This window comes from Lissotriton vulgaris, chromosome 9 (genome assembly GCF_964263255.1).
Source record: "Lissotriton vulgaris chromosome 9, aLisVul1.2, whole genome shotgun sequence".
Taxonomy (NCBI): Eukaryota; Metazoa; Chordata; class Amphibia; order Caudata; family Salamandridae; genus Lissotriton; species Lissotriton vulgaris.
Genome location: NC_141697.1, coordinates 185,048,758 through 185,064,328, shown reverse-complemented (window position 1 = coordinate 185,064,328; position 15,571 = coordinate 185,048,758). Strand labels below are relative to the sequence as shown.

The 15,571-nt window shown below is 45.6% G+C and overlaps 1 protein-coding gene across 1 annotated transcript in view; it reads left to right on the top strand.

The window, feature by feature from the left end:
* SOS2 (SOS Ras/Rho guanine nucleotide exchange factor 2) overlaps positions 1-15,571 on the top strand; it is a 372,731-nt gene that overhangs the window by 196,224 nt on the left and 160,936 nt on the right. Inside the window, exon 7 of the mRNA XM_086937294.1 lies at positions 13,533-13,643. Coding sequence (XP_086793420.1) covers positions 13,533-13,643 — 111 coding nt within the window. The remainder of the gene's footprint in view (positions 1-13,532; positions 13,644-15,571) is intronic.

Sequence of the window (15,571 nt, the reverse complement as noted above, 5' to 3'; positions counted from 1 at the left end):
TGTGACATACCGCTTACAGAAAGGAATTTACAGTCAACCAAGTAACTTTTTTTTTTTAAAACAAATGACTGGAGACTAAAGACCCCTGCGGTAGTAGCATTCAATGTCCGAGCAATGCGGAACTTGCAACTCCAAGCTCTGTGTAAGGAAGGCCTCAATTAAGATACTTTACAACAGGCATCAATCGCATCTACACAGTAAACAACAAGATTTATTTATGAATTTGGAATTGGGAAATTGTAGTTTTAAGCTACATGAATTACTTGCGTCATTTCACAGCGTTTGGAATATCTATCTTCCTGTCGAGTACACACAGGTCTATGCAGCACGCATGTTGACATTCTTAACTGCCCTTTTCAGTCTGGAACCAGAAACCTTCAGGATTCGCTCGGATCCCAGGAGCAGGTACGTCACTCCACTGTGCTGCAGGCATGGGACTCGAAGTGGGGAATGTGACCTTTGATAATAAAGAAATTTATGCAGTGGAATTATAACTCACTGAGTGATCCTACTGGGATTTGACCCTGTGACCTGCAGGTTACACAGAGCTCTTTGCAGCTGGAGCATTAACTATTTCAGAAAGCGAAAAAGGATCAGGTCTTTGAAAATCACAGCACACCTGGATCTTTGTAGCTCGTGCATGTACGTTGCAGGCTATATTAATAAGATTAAAACCCTGTGACCTCTGGAGCAGAGTCCGGGTCACACTGAGCTTTCGCGCTAAGGTTGCTACTGGGAGCTCCAGGCTGCAGATAAACTTCAGCTGTTAGCCCTCACCTTCCTCAATAAGCTATGATTTCAGCCTGTGACCTGCAGGTTACACGTACATCTCAGCAGCATTAGCTCTGTGAGTTGAATTACAAACTAAAGCCTTGTTTCACCGCGCGGAACAATTAGTCAAAGTGAGGACGTATCCGAGGACAGTGCTATAGGATGCTACCTCTCGCTCACTTATGGAACAATATATCATATCAGCTGGTGCACTATGTGTGCGTTATAGCGTGTGTGCATGCATGCACGCGCGTGGATGTCATTTACCACACTGCAAAGTAATAAAGCTTAGTATGCAGAGCATTTTTTCAGATTAATGGATAATCGAGGTTTATTAATTTTATTTATTTAAAAAACAATGCCTTTAATTTATCTCGCAAGGTCTCAAAGGCGAGACCTATTGGCTCTGCCAATGCTTATTTTAATTGGGACTCTGTTAGTGTTTTTCAGGCTCATGGGAGTTGTATAATCAACTCCTTAATACATGTTCACTGTTTTAATTGACAATTGGTTTCTAGCTGAATGCTAAACACTTTTGGGCAAGAGGTTCACCAGAAGGTCCCCACAACTCTACGGACACACTCTAAACAATCTTAAGTTTGGTGGCAGTGATCAAGTAGATCAGGGGTACAGGTCTTTCAACTTGCCTAGCAACTGGGTTTCTAGCTAAATATCTGTTTAATTCTTATTTCAAGGAGCCTTCTTTTCCTCCACAGATGCTATAAATTTTGAAGTGCACTTCAGTATAATTTGAGGGACTTATGTACCTTGTAGCAGTACACTAGAAGAATATCCAGATTGGTGGTTCCAAATAGTGAGTGTTTGTGTGTGTGAGAGAGAGAGATTGCATAGCTTATTTCCCCTTTGTCTGTTTGTTTAGGACTGACGCAAAAAAGGCCTCTTTAGTTTCCTTCTTCATTGCCAGAGGGAAGGGCGACTCATCCCACATCTCCTTAGTTGTGTCCACTTTGCAGACCATGCGGGGCATTAGGATGTCAACCATGAGCTTAATCTTCATTCTCAAGCTATCGTTTGGAATAAGCTTTTTCCTGGAAGAGTAGACAGATCGAAACGTATATCCATACCCATACAAGATGGCTGTCTCTCCTTTGTTTACTGTCTAAAAATCCTCTTAAGATGCAGATATTCTTTTCAGTGTCCCTGTGGAATACCTTACTGTTTTCCTCCCAGTCTTCTTTCGGTACCTGATGATAGACATTTGTTGAGTTCTGAATAGCTATGACTATCTGCAGTGTTTTGAATTGGAAGCTTGAAGAATTCATAATGGGAGTTCTCTTGTACATTTGTAGCCACTACATATTGGATAGTTGTTTAATGAGTTAAATGGTTCAAAGTGTGTTGCTTTAACTGCATGGTAGAAATCTCTTTTCTTGGTGAACAAAAGATGTATATTATCAATGTCCCGAATAAGAATTCTTGTAAAGTGGGACATCTCTGCTACATTAAATGTATCTTGTTAAGCTCATTTACGCATTTTGGGTAATTCTGCTGCAATAATGAAATGTGGAGTTCTTCTGAGCTCAGTTGGGGGAGCTGGGACAGAGGATGTACAATGGATCTCAACGTTTACAGATGAAGAGCGGGGCAACATTCCCCCTTACATTCCGATTTCTAGGCCCTGTACACTTGGGGCCTGTAATGTAGATCTCTATTGAGACACCCTGGCTCGTTATGCTCAATTTGATGATAATCAGGTGGCTTGAGAAGCATCACTACCCAATATTGAGGGATTCCCAGCTCCTGGAAACCAGAACTTAGCTTGAATTTGAAAAAGGAGGCAGAAGACAGACGTAGAATCTGGAAGCAAGAAGAAGAGCCACCCTGGCTGTTCATCACTGTCAATAGGACAAGTGAAAGCTCCATGCTTCTGGCTTTTATCTCTCTGCCTGCACTCGCCTCTCTGCCTAGGATTAGCTATTCCAATATTCTGCCTTTTCTCTATAGCCAGTTTGGTTGCTGTACTTCTTTGGGGGAGCCAACTGGGCTATCCCCTGGAAGAGTGAATTACTTGGACTGCTTTACTGCTAGACGTGTTCTATTTAGCCTGGGCCGGCCCGAGACTTGCTGGTACCAAGCACAGTGGTTTTTCTGAAGTCATTTTCCCACCAGACTTGGAGGGTGGGAGTACAGTAAGGACTTTGTTGGACATGCATCAGACACTGCAAAAAGTAGTTGGGACACTGGTTTCACCCTCCCGCTTCTGCAAATGCCAATAATGTGCACAACTAAGAAGCCTGCAGCTTCATTACTGTGATGAGGTAACCATTGAAGTAATTGTGCTTCAGCCAAGTAGCTGACTGAATTTACCCTGTCATTGACTATCTGTTTCTATGATCAAGCAGCTTCAGGTGACCGTTTTTACATCTATCACCAGATAGTGCAACCTGTGTCTGGTTGCTAAATGTGTCTTGTGGACTTATCACAAGCTCACAGTGGGCTTACAGCCCGCCCATTGCTTACCATAACTTGACTTTATTTAAATGTATATGTACCCGTATTTGCTTGCCTCTTATTTGATGGGTTTGTCCCTCTGATGAGCCCGTCCCATTGAGGATGGCTTCTTTACCATCCTTTGGCTTTGCTAACCTGTATCCTTCAACCGCTCACTTTTAGGAAACGCCTTTTTTTCCTTTTTTTGTTAAGCACTCCACTATCATTTGTTTTCCAGTGCTCTCCTTTGTGTTTTTCCTCCTGGTAACTTCTGCACTTCCTGTTGGTCTCTCGCTCATTTGCTATCCTTGCCTCATATTGCTCTCTCGCTCATATGTTACTCCCCTTGCACAACACACACGTTCAGTTTTGTTCTTATTGTGCGTTGTCCACCCCACACCACCCCCACGCTATGTTTTGCTTTCTCCATGTGCTTTTTCCAACCCCACGTTCTTTTGCTTTTTCGAGTGTGCTTCCTTCCTGAAACCCCTGCTCCTCCTCATGCTTTGTGTCACTCTCCCTTGTGTGCTTCCCTACCTGCACACATCCCCATGCTTGCATTGCGCTCTCCCTCAAGTGCTTCCCTCTCAAACCCCATGCGCTCTGTGTCTCCACTATGACGCCAGCAGCCTCCATTTGGCAGTTTGCCCTCGTTTTAAATTGAGCAAAATGGGTGGCCGTTCTTTCCGGGTGCTCGCAGCAGGGCTATGGAACTCGCTCCCGGTGCGCATCCGAGCTCTTGATGATCTGCTCGCCTTTAGGCAGGCGATTAAAACCTTCCTGTTTCCCGCCTCCGAATAGTTGCCCCTTCTTTTATTGTGTGTTATGTTATAGTGCCTGTCAAAGCGCCAGGACGCCCCTTTGCTGGGGCAGCTGTGCGCTATAAAAATATAAATAACATAACATAACATAACATAACATAACAAAGCCAGCCGAAACCACACCTGCATACAGGCCACCCCGAAACGGACCCACGGACCCTTCTCCTGCCGCACCTGCAGCTTCACTTGTGACAGAAACACCAAACGTCCAAGAACTGAACCCAACCACTTCTGCTGCATATTCCTCAACACCCGGTCCACACGCAAACACGCTGTTGAGCTCTGGGATCTGCTCGACACCTCCTCCCCAGACGTGGCCTTCCTGACTGAGACCTGGTGGAATGACTCCTCAGCGCCCGACATCGCCAAAGTCATCCCAGACAAGATCACCCGCAGGGATCACGCCAACGGAACCGGAGGTGGAATAGCCATTGTCCACAAGTCCACCCTCAAGATCGCCACCCACGCAGAGGACACTCAACACCGCCGAACACCTGCACTTCCGGATCCACACCGACCCCAACACCACCCTCAGAGGAACACTCATCTCCAGACCCCCCGGATTCAGTTCAGCGACTCCATCACTGACCTCGCCAGCACCCATGCACTCGCCTCCACTGACTACATTCTCTTCGGGGACCTGAACTTCCACCTCGAGAACAACAACAACGTCACCTCCGCCACCCTGATCAACAACCTCGCCATCCTCGGCCTCAGCCAACTCGTCACCGCACGCACCCACGGCGCCGGCCACACGCTGAACCCAGTCTTCTCCACAGGCACCCACGTCGCCTTCGACAACACCACTGAACTCCACTGGACCGACCTCAGCTGCATTCATTTCACGTTCTAGAAACCAACCACGCACCACCGCACCCAACAGCTGCCTCGCGGCTGCTGGAGCAGAGTCACCGAAGACCGGCTGATCACCACCCTCGCCCAGAACCCACCTACCAACCCAGACGCCGCAGCCCGCAACCTCAGACAGTGGATCAACGACTGCGCCAACACCCTCGCCCCGCTCAAGAAACCCTCCAACAGCCACGCCAGCAATAGAGCCACCTGGTTCACCGACGAGCTCCAGACCTCTAAACGCACATGCCGGAAACTGGAGAAAATATGGCTCCACGAACGCACACCGGACAACCTAGCAGCCCACAAGGACGCCACCCGCAGACATCACCACCTCATCAGATTAGCCAAGAGATCCTCTTTCAAAGACCGCTTGGATAACAACGCACACAACAGCAAAGAGCTCTTCAACATCGTAAAGGAACTCTCCAACGCCAACTACATCCCGCCTTTACAAGAACTGTGCGACTCATTTCAAATCTTTATTTCGGCATTACGCCATAAAAGAACAGTTTAAACATTACGTTTCATTAAAAGTTACATGTCAATAACATAAGCACAATCACTTAAAAAATAAAGTGAAAAATACATTCTATTTAACTGTGCAACAAAAGTTGAATAATCGTGGAGCATGGCAATAAAAACATATGAGACGGGAGGACACCTCAATAATTCTGTAAGCAAATTCAATTGTCTAAAGCAGTTAGTACTACTATAAACAAATCAATTCCATAAATAGGACAATGTGAATGGAGATTAGGAGTTCAATTCACAACTGAAGGCCCATTCTTTTCCTACGGTAGCAAATGGCAAGTAAAAATCTACTCACACTAAATATGATCTGTTGTGAAGTATTGGTAGTCAAAATTCTCAGAGCCTGACCACAAGACCTCAAACCTAATAAAAGACATATCGGTTTGATCCATCTTTTCCTCTCATGGGCATAGATAGGACAAAAAAAGAGAATGTGCTGCACATTCTCAATTTGATTATGTTCACAAAGTGAACAAACTTTGTCCAATTCCTCGGCCAATGGGTCACGGTTCCTTGCCCAACATGACAAAGTTGCTTTCAATCGAAGATTTCCGTATCTGAACTTAAGAAAAAGTGTCTTGGCAAGTGGAGGCTCTATCTCGTCCATAAAGGACTCATAAAGGGGTTCACCCTTAAAACTTAAAAATTTTGATACCAATGAACCGCTAGTACTGAGGTTTACAGCCATATTTGCTACATAGGACCAAAAACCTTTTTTCAGGACTACTTTGGGATTTGGAGGAAGCTGCTCGGGATGCTCCCAGAAGTGTTTCAGGCCTATAAGATTTAGCCAAGTCCTAACGTGTGTTAGCCAAGGTATTTTTTTGTTACTATCCAACCCCATAATCTCCATCAGCCCTTCTCTATATACCTGAAGCTCAGGAACGTGCCACAATCTTACCCACAGCATAAGTGGTCTGATAAGAACGTGATGGTCAGTTCTTTTGAAGTCGAGGTCCAATTGCAGGGGTACTAGTGGGGTCCCTCTCGGAGCCCTAACCAAGCTACGCATAAAGTTGTTATCATGAATGCTAAAAGTCTCCTTGGAGCCTGGCCCCCACAGTTCAGCACCATATAACACTGAAGATTGAACCTTGAATTTAAAAAGTTCCATAACGGGACGTACCGCTTTGCTGGTGCTTAAGCTTTGCTCTCTAAGGATTGGATTAACGTTCTGGGCAAATAACAATTTGCTTTTTTCCATTTGAGCTTTCCAGGTAAAGTTACAATCAAGCGTCACCCCTAAATATGAAAAGTGAGACACTGATTCCAACTTTATCCCATTCAAAAATAGACAACCCTTGTCTGATTTGGTTGGATTAAGGGCCATGTATTTCGTTTTTTTTACATTTATCTCTAGCCCCTTTTGACAACAATAGTCGTTAAAAGTATTCAATAAAATCTGCAAGCCATTTTTAGTTTGCGATATCAGAATAGTATCGTCAGCAAACAATAGAGATGCTACCCTTTCGCCATTCAATTTAGGTGCGTCATTTTTACATTTGTCTAAGTAAGAGGGAATATCATTCACGAAGACAGAAAATAACGTGGGGGCCAGAACGCAACCCTGGCGAACTCCACGTTCGATTGGAATTTTCCGTGAGAGTTCGCCGTTTTGTCCCCATCTAATTCTCGCGAAGTTCCCATCATGTAATTTTATAATTTGAGCTACTATATTGTTTGGCATGCCCGCTGCACTCAGCGTCTTCCACAGAAGATCACGTGGCACCAAATCGAATGCTGCCCTTAAATCAACAAAGGCAACATACAAGTGGGCCTTCTTTATCATTACGTACTTCCAATAGAGGCAGCAGAATCTAAAGCACTGATCTATTGTGCTGACTTTAGTTCTGAACCCGGCTTGAAATTTGGTTAAAAATGAATTTTCGTCCAACCAATTACTCACACGTAATAAAATATGGCGTGAGTAAATTTTCTGAAGGATGTCCATTAAGCTTATTGGACGATAATTACAGGGGTCCTTCCTGTCTCCTTTTTTAAAAATTAAAACAATTTCAGCTCCTTTCCAACTTTCAGGAAATTCTAAACTTTGGGATAGTTTGTTGCATAGGTAATTGATATATGGTGCCCATATTTTCAAGTCGTGCTTGTAAAGATCCCCAGGGATTTTATCCAAGCCTGGGGCTTTCCCATTTTTTACTTGGCTAATAGCCAGCTCTGTTTCCCCCAAGGTAAAGACCAGCGGGTCCACTGGAAGTTCATGACTTACTACAGTAGATGCTGTATGGGGATCATCATATTTCGTGTATAAATTGGTAAAGTGGGTTACCCAGGTTTGCTCGTCTAGGAATGTGTCTCTGATCACCCTTCCCACCTTGTTCCCATTTGCTATCAGCTTCCAGAATAATACAGTGTCTCGTGATCTTGCAGCTGACAGTAATTCCGCCCACTTTGCTTCCTCCCATGCAATTTTCGAAGTCCTTTGAATAGTTTTGTAGTTACTTCTAGCTATCTTAACATCCAGTTGCGATTTGGATTTAATAGCGATGAGCATTTCCCTCTTTGACTCTCTGCACAGTCTGTCATACCAAGGCTTACTGTGAGAGAGATTCTGAGTCTTCTGCTGGGGTTTTTTGGGCATTTTGGTTACCAATAATTTTAATTTTTTGAAAAACTCCAAGTGTATGGACTGAAAGGAAGTTCTTGCTTCCTCCTCAGGAGTTAAGCTTAGATATGCAGCAAAGGTACCCGCAAAAAGTGAGTAAATTTCACTCAAAATATCACCATGATCCAAAATAAAAGGCCATTTTAGCGATCTCCTGTTGTTGCTGATGTGAATATCAATACCATCCCTAACACCCCCCTCAAAGCAGGTAGGAGAGGAGGGGTCGCTAAAAAATGCAGCGTTTAGTGACAAGTTTAGTGGAAAGTGGTCACTTTCAGCCCTCTCCATTACTTCAAGATCTATGAGATACGACCAAAGGGGGATAGAAACTATTACAAAGTCCAAGATGCTTCTGTATGTGTTCCTCCTAAAGGTTGATTTTTTCGAGGTGTCGGACGGTAACCGGCCATTACAGGCCCTAAGGTGATGCTCTGTACATAATTTGATCAGTTGCAGAGCCAGAATGGAACATTTCACGGATTTGTTACTCCCGAGGAGTGGGATTTTGTTTGCCTGATCTTCCTCCTCAAAAATCTCACTTATGCCCGACACTGGTTCATAGTCACAATTTAGATCCCCAGCCAAGATGATAAGATCCTCCCCAGGATTCAACCCCCTCAAAAAGTAATCCAGTTTGGAAACTATAAGGGATTCCTTTGATGACGGTGTTGGCCTATTGTAAATGTTTATTAGGACTAATTTCTTCCCATTGGAGGTAGTTATTTTTAATGCTAGGATATCTACCGAGTTTGTGTCTATCACCTCTATGTCAACCCTGAGATTGATCCTTGTCCAGATCAGAAGACCCCCGGACGGCCTACCACTCTTGGATGGGACTGCTCCAATACCAAAAGTCTTGTAGCCCACCCTGTGAGGAATATCGATTGCCCAGGTCTCCTGGAGTAGACAAAAATCAAAGGATTCCACAAAAGCAGCCCAGTCTTGATCCCTCAATTTGCTGGCAACCCCAGCTACGTTCCAACTAACAAGCTTAACCGAAATCCCCAATGCAGAAGACATGACGGTGTTAACCCTTGACATCTCATCACCACTATATGCTACTTGTTCAGTTCCCGAAGATATTTCCTCAAGAGGTAAGTGACTTATGGTAGGGATTAGTCCTACCTGATCTTCAGGGATATTATCATGACATGTAACATTCATACCCAGAGGTCGGAATACAACAGTTGGCAATAGTTTGCGCCCTGTTCCAACCCTCATCTCAGTATGGTTCCTTGAATCCCCTCCCTCGACCCCCCCACCCAACAACCTTCAATCACAACCATCAAGGCCACTGAAGACGTCAAAACGATTGGACGTCTCAAGAGGCGTGAAAGGTTTCAGATGGTCCATCCTTCTATCCTGAAAACTGTGAAAGTTATGGTGACTAGTTGGGACGGAATGCCAACCCAGGGAGTCTTGAACCGTTGCAGGGCAAGGGGCACAAGGCATGTTTCTCATACCCTGGTAAATCGGGGGGTACTGAGAGCAATAACTGTTCCCAACATTCTGTATAATTGGACAATTAAGTGGCTGAGTTTGAATTGACCCCTGTGAAAGGGGAAAAAGAGATGGAGCAACCACTGACCTAGGGTAAAAATACGTTAGAGGTCTTGGGATTATAGTACTGTTAGAACTCCCCGTCTGCCAGTTCAATATGTAGTGAACAGCGTTTGGGTCCCTGAAGTTAACAACCACTACATCGCCATCGATATCTTTGGATCTTCCCCCCAACCATTCGAGGCGTCGAACATGAACTATGTCCCCGTTAACATAATTTGCAATAGGCCTATGTACTCTCAACCAGTGGGTTATCTTATTTTTTAGTTGAAAAAAACCCTCCCTCTTATTTTGTTCAAGGGCCGGCACACCTGTTAGGACTACCACATAGGGTACTGCCTCTGGAGGAAGTTCAGGCAGTGGAACCCTTTTAGGTTTCCCCCAGGCGCGTCTGGTTTCCCTCGCTTCCCTTGTTAGGTCTGTTAAAGCTAGATTGGTTATATTGCCAGAATTTTTAGATGTATTAACGCTGGTCTTGCTAACAACAGACCCCAGCATTGGATCACCAGTTGCCTCTTGGGATGGTCTGGAATTAACATGGAGGTGAGCAATAGCTGATGCTGGGTTCTCCGAAGATTTTGGTACGGGTGGAATTGAGGGAGGTGTAAGAACAACATGAGCAGCAATAGGGGGAGGAGGTAGCACAACAGATGACGAAACTTGAGATACACCCTTAGATGCTTGATTATTTGCATAATTAACATCAGCGTGGCCTACAAGATCTATTTTAGGCAGAGCAATCTCAATTTTTGACAGCCTACACTCCACCTCCGTTAGCCTCTCCAGGATAGATACAGAATATGATCTAATTAAGTTCTCAATATCCTGAAGGGACACGGGGCACCTATTCTCAGTATGGACAATGACTGTCTCACTTGGCTCCCTATTGACCTCTTTATCTATAGGGGTATTAGGTGTGACTGGTGATGCAATAATACAGACCAACCCCTCAGACTCACTAGCCATCTTCTTCCACCGCAAGATCGCTGACCTCCACGACCGCTTCAACACCACGACCGCCCAACTACGCCAGACTCCAACTCTCCTGTGAACACCACAAGCGCCATCCGCCTGACCTCCTGGTCCAACGTCAACGACGACGAGACACGCAAGGTCATGAACTCCATCCACTCAGGATCTCCGTCAGACCCTTGCCCACACCACGTATTCAACAAAGCAGACGCAGCCATCGCACCCCAACTACGGAAGGTCTTCAACATCTCCTTCGAAACAGCGACATTCTCGGAAAGCTGAAAGCACGCCAAAATCAACGCCCTCCTCAAGAAGCCCAAGGCGGACCCCAAGGACTTCAAGAACTTCCGGCCCATCTCCCTGCTCCCGTTCTCGGCAAAGGTCATCGAGAAAATTGTCAACAGGCAATTGGCCCTCCACCTGGAGGGTAACATCTTCTTCGACCCGTCCCAGTCAGGATTCAGACGAAACCACAGCACCGAGAGAGCCCTCATCGCCGCCACAGACAACATCAGGCGTCAACTAGACAACTGCGAAACATTAGCCCTCATCCTCCTGGACCTGTCAGCCGTGTTCGACACGGTCTGCCATCGCACTCTAAAAACATGCCTCCTAGAAGCCGGAATCCAAGAGAAGGCCCTTGACTGGATCACGTCCTTCCTGTCCGGCAGAACCCAGAGCGTCCGCCTCCCACCCTTCAGATCCGAAGCCACCGACCTCATCTGTAGCGTCCCCCAGGGCTCATCCCTCAGCCCGATGCTGTTCAACATCGACATGGCCCCCCTCGCACAAGTGGCCCGCCATCACGACCTCAACATCATCTCCTACGCTGACGACACCCAGCTCATCCTCTCCCTCACCAAGGACCCACACACCGCCAAAACCAACCTCCACGAGGGAATGAAGGCCGTCGCAGACTGGATGAGGAGCAGCCGTCTGAAGTTGAACTCTGAGAAGACGGAGGTACTCATCCTCGGACACACCCCCTCAGCCTGGGACGACTCCTGGTGGCCCACCACACTGGGAACAGCACCAACACCTACCGACCATGCACGCAACCTAGGATTCATCCTCGACTCCACCCTCTCCATGTCTAAGCAGGTCAACGCTGTCTCCTCCTCCTGCTACAACACCCTCCGCATGCTCCGCAGGATCTACAAGTGGATCCCGACCGAGACAAGAAGAATGGTGACACAGGCCCTTGTCAGCAGCAGACTGTTCTACGGCAATGCACTCTACGCAGGAATCCCAGCCAAACACCTACGATGACTACAACGCATTCAAAATGCCTCCGCCCGACTGATCGTCAACGTCCCCCGCCGCAGCCACATCACCCCCCACCTGAGAGACATACACTGGCTCTCCGCCGACAAGAGGATCACCTTCAAGCTCCTCACCCACGCACACAAAGCACTCCACAACGCCGGACCAGCCTACCTTAACAGCAGACTCGGCTTCTACACCTCCACCCGCCAGCTCTTCTCCTCCAGCCTCGCCTTCGCCGCAGTCCCCCGCATCCAACGAACGACCTCCGGCGGCAGATTTGCTCCTACCTCGTCTCCAAGACCTGGAACACCCTCCCTACCCACATACTGCAGACCCAAGACCTACTCGCCTTCAGAAGACTCCTCAAGACCTGGCTCTTCAAGCAATAGCAGCCCCCTCAACAACTCCCCCCCCCCCCCCCACCCACCCCTTCTCCTCAGCGCCTTAAGACCCTCACAGGTAAGTAGCGCGCTCTACAAGTACTCTGATTGATTGATTAATCTGTCCCTCGTGTGCTTCTCTCCCTGTAAATCCCTCCTCCACTATGCTCCATGTCGATCTCTGCCTTATGTGCTTATAGCCTTCACAGAACACCCCCAATGTGGTGTTCTCTCTCGTGTGCTTTTACCCCTGCAACCCCCCTTCCCCCTGCAATCGTTGCTGTTCTCATACTCTTATGCTTCCCTCATGCAATTACTGGCCCCCAAACAGCTTTGGCAAAGGTAATAAAAGGACCTATTGGCTTTGCTATTGCTTGTTGTTCTTTGGTGGAGGACTGCCCTCCAGTAACTGCTCTGTATAACAATCTTTGGAAGACTATTTTTGAAAGTGAGTATTTTATTGAAAAAATAGTACATTTTGAACTGTGATCAGATTTTCAATAATTGTGTTATCTATCATTTTACTAAATTGTGGAAATTTGGCTTGTTTTGTGTCTCAAGATGTTGTTATGGTGCTTTTACACTGTACACACTTCTCTGAAGGAGGCCTCTTGGATTATACTGTGGCTAGCAGGTATACATCAATATTAATAATTCAAGCCTGCTTTACTTTGAAGTCCTTGGGTGGCTATCGTTGAGGGCGTTCATGCCCTGCTCTCATGCTTAAATTGCTCTTTCTGTGTCCATCTGATCACTGTATGGTGCTGCGTGTCAAGTCATGAGTTATGGTTGTAAAATCCAGGGACTGTCAGGGTTGTGTCTTTTTGTGGGTAGTAGTGATACTCTCACACCGTTTAAGTGTAAAGTCACCTTTATTATCACCACACAAGATGGAGCGTGATTCCTCTTTCACCTGCCATGGAATAACTGACTTGGGTGGAATCCCGCGCCCAAAACATTCTATAGCGCATTACATCATGAGAAGCCCATGTAGTCATGAATATAATAGCACCATCAAACAGCCCTAGTACAACACTTTTCAGACAAGATTACTTGTGCCGGACTATAATACGCTCTACTGGCGTAGAATAAATTCAGTTAACCGGATGGGTGTTGCACTGGAAAACCGTTGAATGAAATTCAAGGAATGCTCTTGAATTAGCTTAGTACACTGATATATAATAAAGCATGAAATATATGTTTTGACAACAATCTTGTTAAGTTGTTTTTTTATAATGCTGCTGTTAAATAATTTTATTAAAACATGATGCTGACCACATTTGTGTCTCCTTGTGTTAGGAACAAGCGTTTGATCCATATGAGACCTTGTCACAGGACATTTTGTCTCCAAAATTCCAAGAACATTTGAATACCCTTATGGCTAGACAAGTCGTTGCCCTACACTTTCAGGTGAGTGTTCGAAAATAGAAGAGAAACAAATGCATTATTGTTAATATTTGCTGTATTTTTCGAGGAATTGGAGATGTTGGGAGCAGAAGCCTTTAATTTCTTATAACATACCAACTTTTGTCATTGCAATATAATTGGGTCATTTTTAAAAGGACATACTGGAAAGTATACTTTAATCCATCCATTGTGAGTTAGCCACCAGTGTGTTACATAAGGTTTCAATTCTGTAGCTACTGGATTTGGTTTCCTAAAACAGCTGTTTTATCAGGTAATGCCCTCTATATGTAATTTATTGAATACAACCATGTGTTTTTGTGTGTGTATGTTTACAATACCATATTTATCTAGTTAGTCTAGCCAATATGTTGACTTTTTAAGTCTGTCTATTCAGTCTGCCAGTGGCCATACAACACATCTGGCTACTACACTAGTAGTCTCTGACCATCCCTTGTTAGGCCTAACTGTACACCAGTTTAACGGGAGATATGGTTAGAGGAATTGGGAGGGAACGCCAGCAGGCACAAAGGATCAAAAATCAGGAACATGTGGGGCTTAGTAGTTTTTATAAATAGAAATGCGAAGAAAGCTGCCAAATACCTGTGTGAGTGCGGCAAGAGGTAATCAGGAGCCGGTCAATAGCAGAATAGCCTTCAACTGGAAGTGGCAAGCTACTAATTCAAATTCATCTGGCTAAAACGAGTCTAGGAGGCCAGGCTTTGAACCACCCAGAATTAATTCGTAATATCACAGCAAAACAGCTGCTTCTTACTCAGAAAACAGTTCACACTGCACTAAGCTGGTGAATCATTGAACACAAATACAGAATTGTAGAGATTTTCACTCTTTCTCCTGACAGGATTTAATTGGTCAACTATTACATAAAGCTACTAAATTTAATCCTGTTCTCGTGTGTGTTAGAAAGTTTGGGTCTCTAGTTGGCAGAGGTAGGTACCTTTGTCCAAATAGGGACCCTTGCTTCTAGTCAGGAGAATACACTCCTAAAAATAATCCCTTGCTCACCCCCTTGCTAGCTTGGCACAAGCAGACAGGCTTATCTCTGAGGCAGTGTGTAAAGCATTTGTGAACACATACAGTGATAGTGAAAACAATACCAATGGACCCCACACCCGTTTAGAAAAATAAGTAATCTTTATCTAAACCAAAAAAAGACCAAAGCGACAAAAATCCACCATACAGTACAAAAAATATGGTTCTTAAAAGGTAGAAACGGTTAAGTTCCAAGAGAACGTGAGATGCAACACTTTTACACAAAGTACCTTGGATTCGTTGAAAAATGCAAGCAAAAAGGGTAGCAGGGAAGGTAATGTGTCCGTTCCTTACACTCAGGGAGGGTGATGCGTTGGTTCCTTGCTCCGGGGTAGGTGATGGGTTGGTTCTTTACTGCTGTGCAGGGGGGGTGATGCGTCTGTTTCTTACCAGAGAGGAGGTGATGCATCAGTTTTCTTACTGCGTGGGGAGGTGATGCGTCTGTTACTTACTGCGTCCCCCAACGATATGACCGACTTGACGCTTCAATGTGTTGTGTGACGATCCGGTGCGATGCGTTGGTTCTTCTCCAACCGGGCCTGCGTCTGAATTGGTGCAGTGACCTCAGAAGTCGGTGATCGGTGCACAGGATTCGCCGGCCGGCAGACACTTCAGGCACGAGCAGAAGCATCAATTCTTCGGTGGTGGAGATGCATCGGAAATCTTCTCTCTCATCACTGCGATGCGTCTTAAACAGGCGATGCGTCGATATTCACAGTTCTTTCAGTTTCCAGTCCCACAACAACCTCCAGAGACTCAGCAAAGGAGTTCAGGGGGGACTGAGGGTGACTTTTTTGTGTCCCTGAGACTTCAGAACAGGAGGCAAGCTCAATTCAAGCCCTTGGAGATCTCCTTCAAGCAGGGGTCACAGCAAACAGCAA